This window comes from Neodiprion virginianus, chromosome 2, assembly GCF_021901495.1.
Source record: "Neodiprion virginianus isolate iyNeoVirg1 chromosome 2, iyNeoVirg1.1, whole genome shotgun sequence".
NCBI lineage: Eukaryota > Metazoa > Arthropoda > Insecta > Hymenoptera > Diprionidae > Neodiprion > Neodiprion virginianus.
In genome coordinates, this window is record NC_060878.1 from 5381570 (window position 1) to 5395691 (window position 14122).

General features: G+C 38.4%; 4 protein-coding genes across 18 annotated transcripts in view; 1 reads left to right on the plus strand and 3 right to left on the minus strand.

The window, feature by feature from the left end:
• LOC124297546 (kalirin) overlaps positions 1-3406 on the minus strand; it is a 46542-nt gene extending 43136 nt beyond the window's left edge. For 4 of the 7 annotated variants that reach the window (XM_046748693.1, XM_046748691.1, XM_046748692.1 and 1 more), the window contains exons 1-4: positions 3196-3405; positions 1039-1327; positions 839-949; positions 34-358 (exon numbers count right to left, since the gene is read on the minus strand). In XM_046748693.1, the coding sequence (XP_046604649.1) occupies positions 34-358; positions 839-949; positions 1039-1299 (697 nt within the window). In that variant the 5' untranslated portion in view covers positions 1300-1327; positions 3196-3405. Of the gene's footprint in view, positions 1-33; positions 359-838; positions 950-1038; positions 1339-3195 lie in introns of all 7 variants that reach the window. The other 3 variants (XM_046748690.1, XM_046748694.1, XM_046748695.1) reach the window with 3 other exon arrangements.
• LOC124297558 (U6 snRNA-associated Sm-like protein LSm5) lies at positions 2856-4524 on the plus strand. 2 transcript variants are annotated; one of them, XM_046748724.1, is made up of 3 exons: positions 2856-3021; positions 4094-4290; positions 4395-4524. In XM_046748724.1, the coding sequence occupies exons 1-3, from the start codon at positions 3000-3002 to the stop codon at positions 4425-4427; spliced, it is 252 nt and encodes an 83-aa protein (XP_046604680.1). In that variant the 5' UTR covers positions 2856-2999; the 3' UTR covers positions 4428-4524. The 2 variants fall into 2 exon arrangements, with proteins under 2 accessions (XP_046604680.1, XP_046604679.1); XM_046748723.1 differs by lacking the exon at positions 2856-3021 and adding an exon at positions 3631-3855.
• An 89-nt stretch (positions 4525-4613) lies between these two features.
• Positions 4614-5878, minus strand: LOC124297556 (serine/threonine-protein kinase mos). The gene is made up of 4 exons (XM_046748720.1): positions 5721-5878; positions 5443-5651; positions 4968-5353; positions 4614-4901 (listed from the first exon to the last, which is right to left on the minus strand). The coding sequence occupies exons 1-4, from the start codon at positions 5792-5794 to the stop codon at positions 4614-4616; spliced, it is 957 nt and encodes a 318-aa protein (XP_046604676.1). The 5' UTR covers positions 5795-5878.
• A 138-nt stretch (positions 5879-6016) lies between these two features.
• LOC124297551 (band 3 anion transport protein) overlaps positions 6017-14122 on the minus strand; it is a 59539-nt gene continuing 51433 nt past the window's right edge. For 7 of the 8 annotated variants that reach the window (XM_046748714.1, XM_046748710.1, XM_046748709.1 and 4 more), the window contains 5 exons: positions 13300-13984; positions 12054-12116; positions 10164-10758; positions 9009-10080; positions 6017-8913 (listed from right to left, as the gene is read on the minus strand). In XM_046748714.1, the coding sequence (XP_046604670.1) occupies positions 8241-8913; positions 9009-10080; positions 10164-10758; positions 12054-12116; positions 13300-13984 (3088 nt within the window). In that variant the 3' untranslated portion in view covers positions 6017-8240. The remainder of the gene's footprint in view (positions 8914-9008; positions 10081-10163; positions 10759-12053; positions 12117-13299; positions 13985-14122) is intronic. The other variant, XM_046748713.1, reaches the window with a different exon arrangement.

Genomic DNA, 14122 nt, shown 5'->3' on the forward strand with positions numbered 1-14122 from the left:
GCAGTGTACACTGAGAGTGTAATTTTTACATACCGCTGTTGAAGCGTTGAAGCAGACGTTGTCCGACTACTTCAACCTCTTCGACAGGTACTTTCATGATTTTCTTCTTCATTTCATTGTGAAGATCGATGCCATGTTTAGCACCTCCAACATCATCGGCAAAGTCATTGCGACTGAGATCCTCTTGCAGATCGTCCAATCTGTCGAGCAGGTCTGCGGCCTGCCAAGTAAAATCCTCTACAGCGAGCCGAGTGTCGATCCATTGAGCGTGATCGTACTGAAGCGTTCCATCTAAATCGGCAGTGAGCTGAGAGGGGTCTATCACCTTGCTCAATGCTTCAAGGCTGATCATGTTGGTCTGAAAGTGAAAAAAAAGAAAAATCGATGTGTTATTATGAGTAACACGTCAATCGCTAAAAGTAATTGTCAATCGTTTATTTATATCCACCCGTAATTGAAAGAAAGATATGCTGCTGACGCAATTACATGAGGATTCATGCGATATAGACAAACGAGTTGCATATTGGTTTTTAAAGGTCAGCTCCTCTACCAAAGTGTAATCCGGTGCTCGAGACATGCGTGTGAATGCAAGTGAGATTGTGAATGTGAAGTTCAATAATGCTGCAATGTATTTACTCTTGGCACCAATGTTTGCGGTACAATGGGGAGGAGGGCTTCACATTTTGCTGCATCAGTGAATTTAATGAACGCTCCATACAAAACTGACATTGTGCCAAACTAGGGCACAAGACCCTGCTGCTACTGCAGCAGAGGCCTTGCACAATTCCTATATAGCTCTGCTATTCACCCCTTACCTATTATTGATTCTAATATTTACCTCAAACTTGTATTTGTGGCTGCCCAACGAGGTCCTTTGTTTCTGCCAAAAGTTGTCAGGCTTTATGATAAAGGCAACATGTACTGATCCGGGAAAATGTTCGTGTAAAACCTGAAAGTGTCAATTGAAATTCATTGTCGTACAGCCAAATATTTGCACTGTCACAATTACGCTCAAGTCTCAGTTTTCTGTAAACAAACCTTGAGAATTGGTTTCACTGTACCCCAGGTAGCTCCACGCATATCAACGACGACGGTGAAACCAAGCCCCCTTGCTTCATCATTAGGAATGGCTAGAAGATACTGTAAAAGACGACGATAATCTTCTGGTTTAGCACGTTCTCGTCTCGGAGTAGTGGGAAAGACGAGAACGGGACCGCCGCGGCGATCGCGTCCACCCGGTAATATCGCTAGTCGTTCTTGTAGCAGAGGAAGTACCTCTGCCGCTCGAGTGCCATCCATTTCGTCGGTACCCTAGTGAGCATCCGACCTGAAAATCAACTGATGAATAACAAGTTCAATGCAGGGAAAGGAATGGAAGTAACATTAGAGGATGAGACATAATGAGACATAATGAGACAAATGATAAAGAACGGACTGTATTTTCAGTAGATCCATTGAAATCAAGAAAATTCATCAATTTTATTCGATATCAAAGAATAGTAAAAGAATGAATTAAAATAAGAGAAAATCACATTCCTGTCCTTTTCGGTGCTGAAACAGTTCACTGCCACAAAAGCTGATAAGATAAACTTGAGTAAAATTGGATAGCCTGACCAGAAACGGTCAGAGAGTACTGCAGAAAGGGCGAAGAATTCTGATGAAAAACTTTTCTACTTACTCAATATTAGCGATCAAAGTGACTAACGAAATACTTGGTATTTTAACATATGACTGTGTTAAAATAGATCATTAGCAGTAAGCCTTGGATGTTCTTTGAACTGAGTATCACATCGCTGATAAGTCAATGGTTTCACACAAACAAGTATGGAAATGTTACACGTACAATATACAATATAACAATGAAATAACATCTAGTGAATAAAGATTAATGCAGAAAATTTTTTCCTTTAAATGTAACTCACTCACATAAGACTGAATGAAAAATTATGGTACAATCATTAACTTTATTTATATAGATTTAAGAACATACAGATTGTATTTTCCACGTTCAAACAATTCTAGCAAACAATGAATTCAACAATAAAAGTACTTTAACATTTGTCAAAAATGCCTGAGATGGCCTTGATATGTTAAATATAGTATGCAGCAAGAGGAAACATCATTTCTGAAAATTAATATCTACGAGAAACGTGTTCCCTGGTAAAAGATTGTTATTGTTATTATTATGATTATTCTGAGCAGGACAAAGATTCTAGGAAATTTTTCATTCTTCAGGAGTCAAGAGGTAATTCTCATACAGGGAAACGAGGCACAAAGAACAACGAGATGAGAATAATAATCGTTTCCAGATGGGTGAAAATTAATAAAATTTGTAACTGGCGAAATATTTGGGAAAATAGTTTTCATGGTTTAAATGAGATTGTGAGGTAAGAGCTGGTGTAGTTGAGCGGTGTGTGATAGATAAATAATATTAGTATTGATTGAAATTCGATTAAATAAATCGTGAAATTTACACCTGTTGAATGGAATTATTTAAATTAGCAATTCGCGAGCAGCGTGCGACGAATTGCGAGGACAAGTAGTCAAATTTGGTCCGAAGATAGAATAAGAATAATAATACGAACGTTGAATGCAAAATGGAATATGTATTTGGCGTGTTCGTACGCATGAATACACGCACGTATATATGTGCGTAATAAATTTGTGGAGGCGAAAATTGTGCGGCAGCCGGAATATGAGGTGATAGAATAGAACATTTCGATGGTATCATAACAGAAGACGGGGTGTTTTTGTTATCATTTTTTCATCATTTTCAACGGATAATATACCATGTGTAAATTAGGATGGAAGAGTGACTAGGTATCCAGATACCAAGTCCATTCGGTGAGTGTTCACGGGGCAAATCAATCGGGAAGTCTGTACGTTAGCGAGAAAGAGAGGAAAAGAAAAAAAAAAATCGCGTGGTCAGGGAGCTGGGTAGACAGCTTCTGAAGTAGGTATATACAGCGTGAACAAAACGTCCCCTTTGACATTGTTTGATGATACATCTAACAAAGCGACGTGCGTATTATACATAACCGTTGTTGTTTCATTACAACGATATTATAATTAGATACTAGAAGTTGCATGTAGATATATATGTATTAATAGCTATGTATCTACGGATAGTGGAGAGCTTGTCAAATCCACCCCATCGGACACAACAATTAAAATGAATATTGTGATATCTCTTACCTCGGTACAGTTAACTCCGGGAAATCACTTTGAATCACTAACTTAATACAATTGTCATGTCCAATTGGAAAATAACTTTTAACGTAACTCATATTGCTCGCACATTGGCACATTTACAAAATCACACAAATAACGAAAGAGTTATACTTCTGCCATGTTCGGCTACAAATTCTACATTGCTGCTGAACCTCGCCGCTGATACCTTCTGCTTCTCCCGTCGACCGTCGCGGCGGCGCTGCTGTCGACATCGAATCATCATCGAATAATATGCGCCAAATGGGCAACGGCCAAAGGGCAATGCCAGTATACTCTGTCTCTCTTTCTCTACACTCTGATTGGCTGAGCATTACGAGATATGCGCGTTCGGCCAATCGCAGCGCAGAGCGAGAGAAACAGAGTGTACGGCAATTGCCTTTTACTGGGAAGCTACCTCCATGCGATATAAGCACGACGGCAACGGCAATGTGCGCACAACTACCGGTGTTTCGAATCCAACGACGCGTAGTCATTTTACAGGACGTCCGGATTGCCGTCCCGCTTAATTAGTTGATTGTTAGTTGGTTAAAAAGTGAGGGTATATTAATACCGATAGACGAGACTATTCTGTTCCCAAAATGACTAGCTCTGTGACTACGAATCCATCCACGCTTTTGCCGCTAGGTAAATAAATAAAATAATAACGAAATTTTTCCTAACCTCGATGATCTAACGACAGAACGACGTTGTTTATTATTTATTTTTTGTGTATTTTTAAAATACGTTTTAAAATATATGCCATTAGTTCGGGGTAGTCCACGTGTCTTTGACATTCTCGTATTTTCTGCAACCTTGCTCATTATCGATCATCTTAATTTTCTCTATTAACTGATGTTTTATTTCATTGAATTTTACTTTACAGAATTGGTGGACAAGTGCATCGGCTCCCGCATTCACATTATCATGAAAAATGATAAAGAAATTGTGGGTACATTACAAGGATTTGATGACTTTGTGAATATGTTATTGGATGATGTGACTGAAAGCGAAGCAACGCCCGAGGGACGCAGAGTTACAAAATTGGATCAGATCCTCCTCAATGGAAATAACATTACGATGGTTAATATGGAAATACGAATACATTTCGATAGCATGATGTGTTTAAAATGCACAACAAGGTTTATTATAACAGTTTGACTATCATTTTTTCTTTCCTGTTTCAGTTAGTACCTGGAGGTGATATGCCAGAAACATAATCTCACCCCCTGTGATTTCATGTATAATACTTTTGACATTTACTGCTATGTGATTGTAAAAATTTATTCAAATAACAATGATTTTCTTTTGTAAACATTTCTGCATTATCTTCCTTTTATCCCGTATCATCATTAAGCCTTTGCCATTTCTAATTAACTTCAACACTTTGCTTCGACCTCTAAATCTCAAAGCTCCGTTGCAACTCCATCTATACTGGGTCTATCTGTTTTTTCAAATGACCACATCTTTGAATACAACGCTTTATACTTGCCACCTAAATTATCATCCAGCATTGAATCCTCCGGTTTTATACCTTTCCCAGTGAGATACAAAATAGCGTGAGGATGGAGGTCAGCGAATGGCAAAGTCCTGCTTAGCATTTGCCAGGCCAAAATTCCCAGGGAATATATGTCTGAAGGTGGAGAGGGTAATTCCCCTCTGATTACTTCTGGGGCTACATAACCAGGTGTACCCTGAAAATATGGCATAAACCTGGTGATTTAGGGAATGAAATCGTGATGCAAAACTAAAAAACCTACTCGAATTCCTGTATATGTGTCTTCTTCCCCCAAAAGAACGGAGCTACCAAAATCTGCTAATTTTGGATTGCCATCTGCGGCCATGAGAATATTTTTTGGCTTCACATCAGCATGAACCACGCCAGCTCGGTGACAGAATTGAATAGCGAAAGTAATTGCCTTGAAGATATTTAATCGCTCTTGACAGTTCAATGGTCCCTCATCCAGCCTTTCTTGCAGAGATTTACCACACAATTCCATAGTGATCATTGAGAAAACTTCTCCCTGTTCAATGCCCAGTATCCTGATGACATTAGCATGTCTCAAAGTGGTGGCATGTTTCTCTGATATCACGGAGTTATCACTGTCTTTCCTTCTTCTAAGTATTTTCGCAGCTACCTGATCACCTGTTATATATGATATGATAAGATCAGGATAGGAAAAAAATATCGGCTCCCTTTCATCAAGTGACCGCATTTCACAATATTCTTCAAACCTTTGTAAGATGCTTGAATCACGGTTCCAAATCCACCACTGCCGAGAATCTTTCTTGTACAGTGGGTAAGCCCAGTGTTTAAAATTTTCTTTCGGTTTGGAGTATCGACATTGACTAGCGACAATGTACATGGTTTCGTATTTATTTTCGCTTCCACACAGTCTGTGCTCAAATTGTTCCGGAGAGGTGATTTTGGACTACTTGTAAATCTTTGAACATTGTAAACACATATGTATTACATTTGCAGTTTTAGCGACCAAGTATTAATAATAACACACCTTATATTTTGAACAATTTGAGGCGACCGTGGTGCCAGCCTTCCGATCTCAAAAATTCCTCTTGGAGAAGCCATTCGAAATATATTGTATTAAATTTCTTCTGCAGGTAGAATGAACAACTTAACCAATTACAGTGATTGACATAAATATCTACCTCTATGTGTCTACCGGAAGACTAAACACACAACTCAAAACAAATATTATGAAGGGTATTATTGAACTTGATGCATGTTTATGTATTATGTACAGATATTTTTTTTTCTTTTCAATTCTAAGATGAAGGTGAATGACTGACGTATTTTAAATATTTTCTTTATTCTCTAAACTTAAGGCATAATCCAGCTGCTACGAGCCTATTACTAATTATTACTTTTAATACTGTATTTTTAACTTGATTATTTACAATAACGTTTTCACTATTTAATAACAAGGATGATTGTAATAATCTCTCAATATAGGTAATATCTGTGGTGTGGCTATAATAACATGTCTCAATGATATACTGTAGATGTAAAGCCGTATACCTAATGAAATCTAATTTATTAGATAGTTAACAATAATAAGTACCGTTAGTTTAGATCAACACGGTTTTCTATCACAATCATCTAGAAGAATTTATTACCATTTCTCAATTATTTGTGTTACGTGAATAACAATAGTTAAGTAATTTCGTTTTTCATTCTCTGTTCTTTTTTTAAATGGTTGTACTACGTGTTGGATCGAAGGAGTGTCAATAATGATTTTCAACTTTCAATAAGAACATATTGATTAGTAAAATACTCTACGGAATCAAAATACAATATTTTCTTTGCTTCTTATTTTGTATCGTATATATCATATCTAATACATTATATCTGCTTTATTGCGATACATCATTGGATGACTATCACTTCGATTTTGGTTCAAAATGTTTATGCCTTCGTATATTATAACTCTCGAAAGAGTTCGTTCATAAGCATACACGATTCTTATTTGTCGAAAAATATAAGAATTTCCATATTACTTATACCTGCACGATATGTAATTCAAATTACACAAACAGATTTTTGTCAAGAGTTAGAATTTTATGGAAATCCCTCCTTTGCTTATCCGTACCGTACTAATATTTCCCATTCATCTCCAACAAAGCTCATATCTAATCCTGCTGCATACATTCACCAATCAGGTACTTGTGTATACACAGTTTTATACATATAGCACCAACTTTATTGTCTTACTAAAAAAAAAATGCCTACCCAAATGCAACCCTACGCTCATACCCTATTACGCCAAAAAATTGGCTATACTTTTAACAAAGATCACATGCAATCCTCTTGGTCAATCTTAATCATCCCCTGGCACCATGCACCAATCTCGTGTTGCATCTATTGGTACTCTCCTGACAAAGGCCTGAACATCATGAACCAACTTAGTTTAATAACATGCATGAGATGCCACACGGACAATTTCGGTTTACCACTTTCGTAAAACCGTCTATACTTAACAATAGTTAATTTCTCGTGAATCTTGTCTGTTCCCATAGAGGTAGCGTGAATAAAGTACAAATGGAAATGATCGTCAGATAAATAGGAACGATCAGGGTATCAAAAAGTTTGGTGTTTTTAAACTCTTACTGTGATAGCTGAGACTTTAAAATGATCAAACTAATTGAACGCTGTGAATCGCAACAGAATTACACGTCTGCTATCATTAGGGATTCATAAAAAAATATTTAGAATACTGATCAATCTTCCTGCGTATTATTGACAATCGCGTAACAATAAATGATTGAACGAATTCCTTTTGGCACTCTTACCCCCGAATTCATGACCGTCCGTTAAACGTTTAACGGGTGTAATATATAACATCCCGTTATAATCTTCTGCTCTTATTGTTGTTGATCTTACGAAACGTATAACCAGCGTAAATTTGACAGTCAACAACAATAAAAATAGAAGATTATAACGGGCCGTTATACATTGAGCGCATTAAACGTTTAAACGGTCGTTCATGAATTCGGAAATAATTCATTTTCAATTTGTAATGCTTATGTGAAATGTAAAGAACGCTGATAATGCTATTAAATAATTGATTTATATTCTTTTTCGAATCAATTTCAGACAATCTCTAGACTAGCTAAAAATGAAATGTTACCGATACCACAAACGTTACATGCCCGCAATAAATCAGAACCAAAATTAATATGTTTCAAATTACAACTAGTCTAAGTAAAATAAGAATTAACTATAAATATATGTATGTACCTATACTTATATTGTATAATACTAGATTTCTTTTTCGTCCGTAAGTGAACTCTTACTATATTAAACTATGTCAAACCCCGTAACATTCATATCAAATATATTCTTTGTTCGCGTCAATAAGGGTAAAGATATGTTAAAAACAGCAAAAACTTTTTGAGTCACCCTGAATGTCGAGGTTTTCACGGGAAAAACTTGGATTATCTAACAAACGCCGTCAATGGATACAACAAGGGTAGTATGAAGGTAATTAATTGGACAAGGTAAGGTAAGGCACAGTCTAGCCAGGGAGGGGTGCTTCTTCATAAAAGTCTGGCTCATCCTGATTGCTCTCCATTTCTGGTTCTTTAGTATCGAGAGCACGTAGTTCTGCAGGTGTAAAATAACGCTTCATTTGAGCACGCAACGGTATCATCAGGATCAAAAAGAATGGGAAAGCCAAGGAGATTGCGGTGCTTTTAACAGCCCAAAGGACCGAGAGACAAAATATTTGAATCAAAGTGAATATGTGCATCTTATAGGTTTGAACTCTGCGTACATAATTCGCAGTACCATGGTGCTTAACAGGCATAAAGAATAACTTTATACGATCAAACAGCTGAACGCCGTTGGTTGACGATACGCCCATGTACAGAAAAACTCCAATCAACACTGCCATGGGAACACGTCTTAGTAGCGGTGCCATCAAAATACTCAGACCGACGAGGATCGCGACTAAGAGACCGCTCACTCTTTGTTCTTTGACCTCAACAATGTGAGGCTTGTCACCAGGAGCATGGTTCGTTGACATTATTGTAACTGCGGATACATGGGTCAGAGAACGCACCGATGCTGCGCAACACCAGGGCATACCGATGAACCCACAGCCAACGTTCATCAAGCTGACAACAACAATGTCCATGTGATAGCCGTTGCCTTTACGCAGCTTGCGTTCTTTCTTGTCAATAATGAGCCTGGTTGGGTGATAAAAAGAAAATTTGATTAGGAATAGTCAATTCAGATTTCTTTTAATATACTATTTTCAAAGTTTAATTAAAATAAGACTCACTCAGATATTTGGGTTTCCATGAAGATAAGGATGTAAACTAGAAGAGCTGGCACCACGCAAACAAGTGCCAACCAAACGGGAACGGATTGTTTTTCACCCCCTAGCGGTATTAGCCATCCTCTCTTGTCGGGATCTGAAGGACTCAAGCCGTCGGGTACGAGGAGTTTCTCAGTCTTAACTTGAGCGAGAAAATCGATCAAGACAAAAATTACGATGCTTATTGGAACTCCAAAGTCACCAAAAGCTCTTCTCGCGCTGCGACCCAGATAGTGACTGTTACGAAATATGCGCAGGTAGTACGCACCAAGGAAAGTTCCCAAGCAAAGAATTGTACACATGAGAGCAGTATTTGGTTGATTTATAAGGCCATGACCGTTACTGTCAGGAAGCCAATTCATCTGCTGAGAGTTGTCACACATAGCCGTCACATTCGTGTCAGTATTGTTAGAACTGGTGTCATTTTCGTGTGGGGCGAAGCAGTAATCAGGAAGAAGTGGATTTATTAAAAAGTATTTATAGATCTTTTGGAAGGCCTCGACGATATAGAGAATTGATATCAATCCGGTAAATATTTCTTCCGTAAAACGTGTGAAAAGTTTTACAAGTACTGAACCTTCGACACAAGCAATGATTAATGCAATCACACCGAGCCAAACGCCAACGTATATCCGGACCGTTAAGAACTCGAATTCATAGGCATTACACATTTTGTACAAGCTTTCATCGAAGAGAAGAAGCGGTCCAGTTGTACCGATAATGACGAGAGGTTGCGTGGCAAAAAGAGCCATTATCACTCCTGTCCATGAGGCAGAAATTAAAGTCTCTGAGATGCCTATTAAATTGTTTGTTTTGTCACTTATCAGACCGCCAAATGTGATAGCGGTACAAAGAGCAGCAAAGTACATGAAGATGGCTGCCGCAACGCTAGAGGAGTTCAATCCATCCGTGAAATCAGATAAATAAAGAGGGTAGCGTCTCTTGATATCGTTAATAAGCCCACCAAAAGGACGCCTAGTTCTACACAGCGGATCATCATCTGGGGGTTTTTTCTCATCTTCACCAGCTAAAAGAGCTGTAAACAATTATAAGATTGTGTTAAAAAATGGGATGGTATAATTGACCGAGTAATTGTTTCGGAAGATAAAGAACACGAACCTTTCTTAATAGCGGCATCGCTTTGTGTCTGCGGTGAAATTCTTTCCAATGCTTTAGCTTTGCGTTTTCTTATAGCTTCGCTCTTTGCCTTGAGTTCGTCGAATGGTAAAAGTGCTTGTCTTTCCCAATCGCCTGGTGGCAGCACGATCGAATCATCCAAAAACTCATTGATTGCCGATAGCAGTTCTCGTCTTTCGTTAGCTTTGTAGGCAATCTTGTGAAATGAGGTATTGGCCATCAGCGTTGAGATGGATCGACCGACCTCGTGGTAGTCAAGATCGGCATTTCGTGGCCCCAGAAGAATAAACATGAATCGAACAGGAATGGTAACTTCTGTCAAAGAGGGCATGAAAACACCTTCTGCCAGCCGAACAAATGCTATCGTAGGTTGATCAAGGAAATCTACGGCACCTACAAGTACCGTAGTTGCCTCAGCGCCGACGGGAATTCTTTTCAATATATAATCATTGTGCCCTTTCTTCAAGTCCTCGTTACTACTCGTGTAGGTCAACTCTTCTTTTATATCAACCGCTGTATGGTTGCTGTCCAGAGCCAAGGTGGACGATACGATCTTTGGTTTAGAATCGCTCAGGTTCTGTGGAAATGATAAGAGCCAATTAGGTAAAATCGATATAAGACATCGACAGAAACTAATGCTGGGAATTCGGTACGTATATACATGGTGTCAGCGAAAACTATGCATAGGCTTTCTTACAATCAGAGGAGAGTTTGACAGATCAACATCATCCATTTATAGTACATCAGAGAGAAGAGAAACGAAGACAATAAGATTGGAACGAACATGTTCCACTGTGAGGCAACGGAAAACACTAGATCGGAGGATAGTGAGATTTGTCAGGCTCTCCAATATTTGCTAAAATACTTGCACAGCGAGTATTTCAGATTACAATACCTTCGAAATTTATAGGACGACGAGAATAAACATTGACAAAGAATACCATGAGGAGTTTCTACTTGAAAAACTTTTTGGTAAGCCAAAATGATTCTACGTGAAATTATGCCGCTAATTATGACAAGAGGGACAAAAACTATATTGCATTTTAATGTAGGAATGATAACTTCCGTTCTTGCAAAGGTAAAAATTCTTCATCATTTGCATGAAGAACATGCGAATCATTTCAAACGTCAAGGTTAGTATTGGGTATCACACATATTCTACTCGGTTACTGTTATTTTTTTTTTTTTTCTTCTTTCTATATTCATTATATACCAAAATGTGAAAGTACCGTAGATGGCCAATAAAATGAGATTGACAAGAATTAATCAAGAAAACCTACGCTATGTTTCTGATGGTCCATAAAGTGGTATACTGCATTATATATCATGTGTGTCTAAACCTAGGAATGAGTTGTAAAAAAAAGTTCAATTATATATGGGGGAGAAAGACATAAGGTGCGATACTTAATACAACCATGCGCAGGCTGTTGTTGCTATCAAATATCGACAACCCATTAGAATGGAATGATGAGTGGAAGTGAAGTGTAGGTGATTCATCGGCAAAATTAAATCAAACAAAACAAAAAAATTAGTCAAAACTCAAGCTGCCACGAGGAGGTGCTACGATATAGCTTCATGGACTTGCAAATACTGTAGAATCGTTTTTCGGTAGAATTTTTCGTCACATTGTAACATGTAATTAAAATTAGAGTAAGGCATTCGAAAATCTCGTTAGAAAACGAGAGTGAAAAACCTTCACTAACACCGTACAGTTTCTCTGTAAGTTCATGAGCTAATTTTGTTTCGTTTAAGTCATTTTTGTTTTATTATTTAAACAGTGTTAACAACGGCAGACGCCTATTTACGAGGGCAGTGGGGCAAAGACAGATGAGCTAGCGATAAAATTTGTGTTTTGGGAAACGAGAGATTTACATGTTGCTTCACATGGTTCTCGGTCGGATCTCGAGCAGCCTCTTCCTCCTCCAGCCAGATAGACTACGGAAACAATATTAGCATCCGTCAGTCAAATCGTTTCTGAAGTTTTCAATAGCATATTCCACCTCTACCTCGGCTTAAACAATTCCTCGTATACTCATCCTCTAGATTTGCGAGGTTTCTAAACCGCAGACGGTATAAAGAGAACATCTAACGAAGTAGAGGTGGAAACGCATATTTCTTTCATCTTCTTTTCTATGTATCTAATCTCTCTATTTGTCTTCAATCTGCGCAGCACAAAGATTATGTCTTATAATTCACACTGTAATGTTCATCAATTACAGGAGGAGATCGTACCTATTATACTATTTCCTTATTTTGTCCTCAGACTTTTAATACTATGGAGTTTCGCCCAGAGTTTGACTAATCCTAATGAGGGTTTGAAAGATAATTGGGAAAATTCAATAGGATTTCAATAGGTAGTTTATACTGTGACAAGGATATCGGGGTTTCCACAACGACCGCATAGATATCTTTAATTTGGTAGCCAATTTTACAATCCTTCGCGGATTTGCTTAAAATTTTACAAACATCAACATTAATTCCTCGTAATCATGCCCTTGCGACTGCTAATTGACCAATCTATAGACTTCCGTACGCAAATAAATTCAAACGAGTATCAATAAAATAGAATTCAGTTCTTCACCATTAGCCTGATAAGTAGATGTCTTTAGAAAAAGTTAGGTACAAGTATAGTAATTCCTGAGGAGATTGAATAATTTCGGAAAGTTCAACACTAATCAAGAAATGAAATTAATTTAAAAACACTACTTCCTTCAGTCGGTAAAAAAATGCGGGATAATATGTAGATCGGGAAGTTTCACGGAAGAAAAAGAACTTTCATCGTTTCATAAAGTAAAGTAGAGTTTCAAAATAATAAAATCGTACCTTTTGATTTTCGTTAAAAACCATGATTGCCAATTATATGCAATTGAATTTCGAATACGGTGAGCGCGTTAATTTTTGCCCAACTATACTAAAATACGAAATATTTATTGAAAAAAAAAAAAAAAAGAAAGAAACATAAGCAATCCATTAAACTTCCCTAATTCATCTTATCCACACCATAAATTGGTTTTCAATCTATGTTCCATTGCTCCGATCATTCCTGAATTCTTGAATAAAAATAATAATGAACAGAAATTGTAAAAAAAAAAAAAAAAGTAAAAGATGAAAACATTACCTGCAGACTGGTGTAACTGGCGTAATTCCTCTTCCCCCCAAATCGAAATCTATCATGTTCATTGACGTGCCTGTGCCTTAGAAGCAGAGCCCTCATAACGACGGGTCGATCTTCGGGGAGTATCAACTCCTCGACGACCATCTGCTCGACGACCCTGTAAGCTACGCCGGGAAGATCACGTTCCTCGAGATCAAGGAGGCAAACACCGGTCTCGAGGCATCGCCGTAGGTTTAGAAGCGAGTGAAAGCTAAGCGATGCGACGTGTGGTCTCCCCCACCGGTCCGCACCCTCTTCAACGTCTTCCTCGTACTTTATCCACCTCGCCGTTTCCCGCCATTCGCGATCCTCGCCCATTCCGTGGAGTTCATCGAGCTGGACGAATACCTCGTGGGGCGAATGATCGTACATCTTTTTGAAGGTGTCGTGGAATATACCCCCGACCATTTTTCGCCCGATGTGAACCGTCGAGTGACCCGTCTTGTGACGACGCATACCCCGGGGATCGTCGCTCCTGTGGGACTCCAGGCCGTCTATGTCCAGCTCCTGGAGGGTGCTTGCCTCGTCGGGCTGGACGCTGACTCGACGTCCCATCGCGTTGTTTCCGTCCGTGATACCGGCACCCGAGCGTTTCCTCCATTGCGGATCTTCCTGGAGCGAATACTTTCTCGACTTGTGATGGTGCCGTCTGGAAAAAGAATATAATATTTTATATATTTTACAGCATTTTTGCATAACGTAACAAGAACTGTTCTCATTTTCTTTCTCCTTTCCTTCTTCAAAGCAAAATCTGTCCAGTTATTTGCATGTACAGAAAAAAGTAATC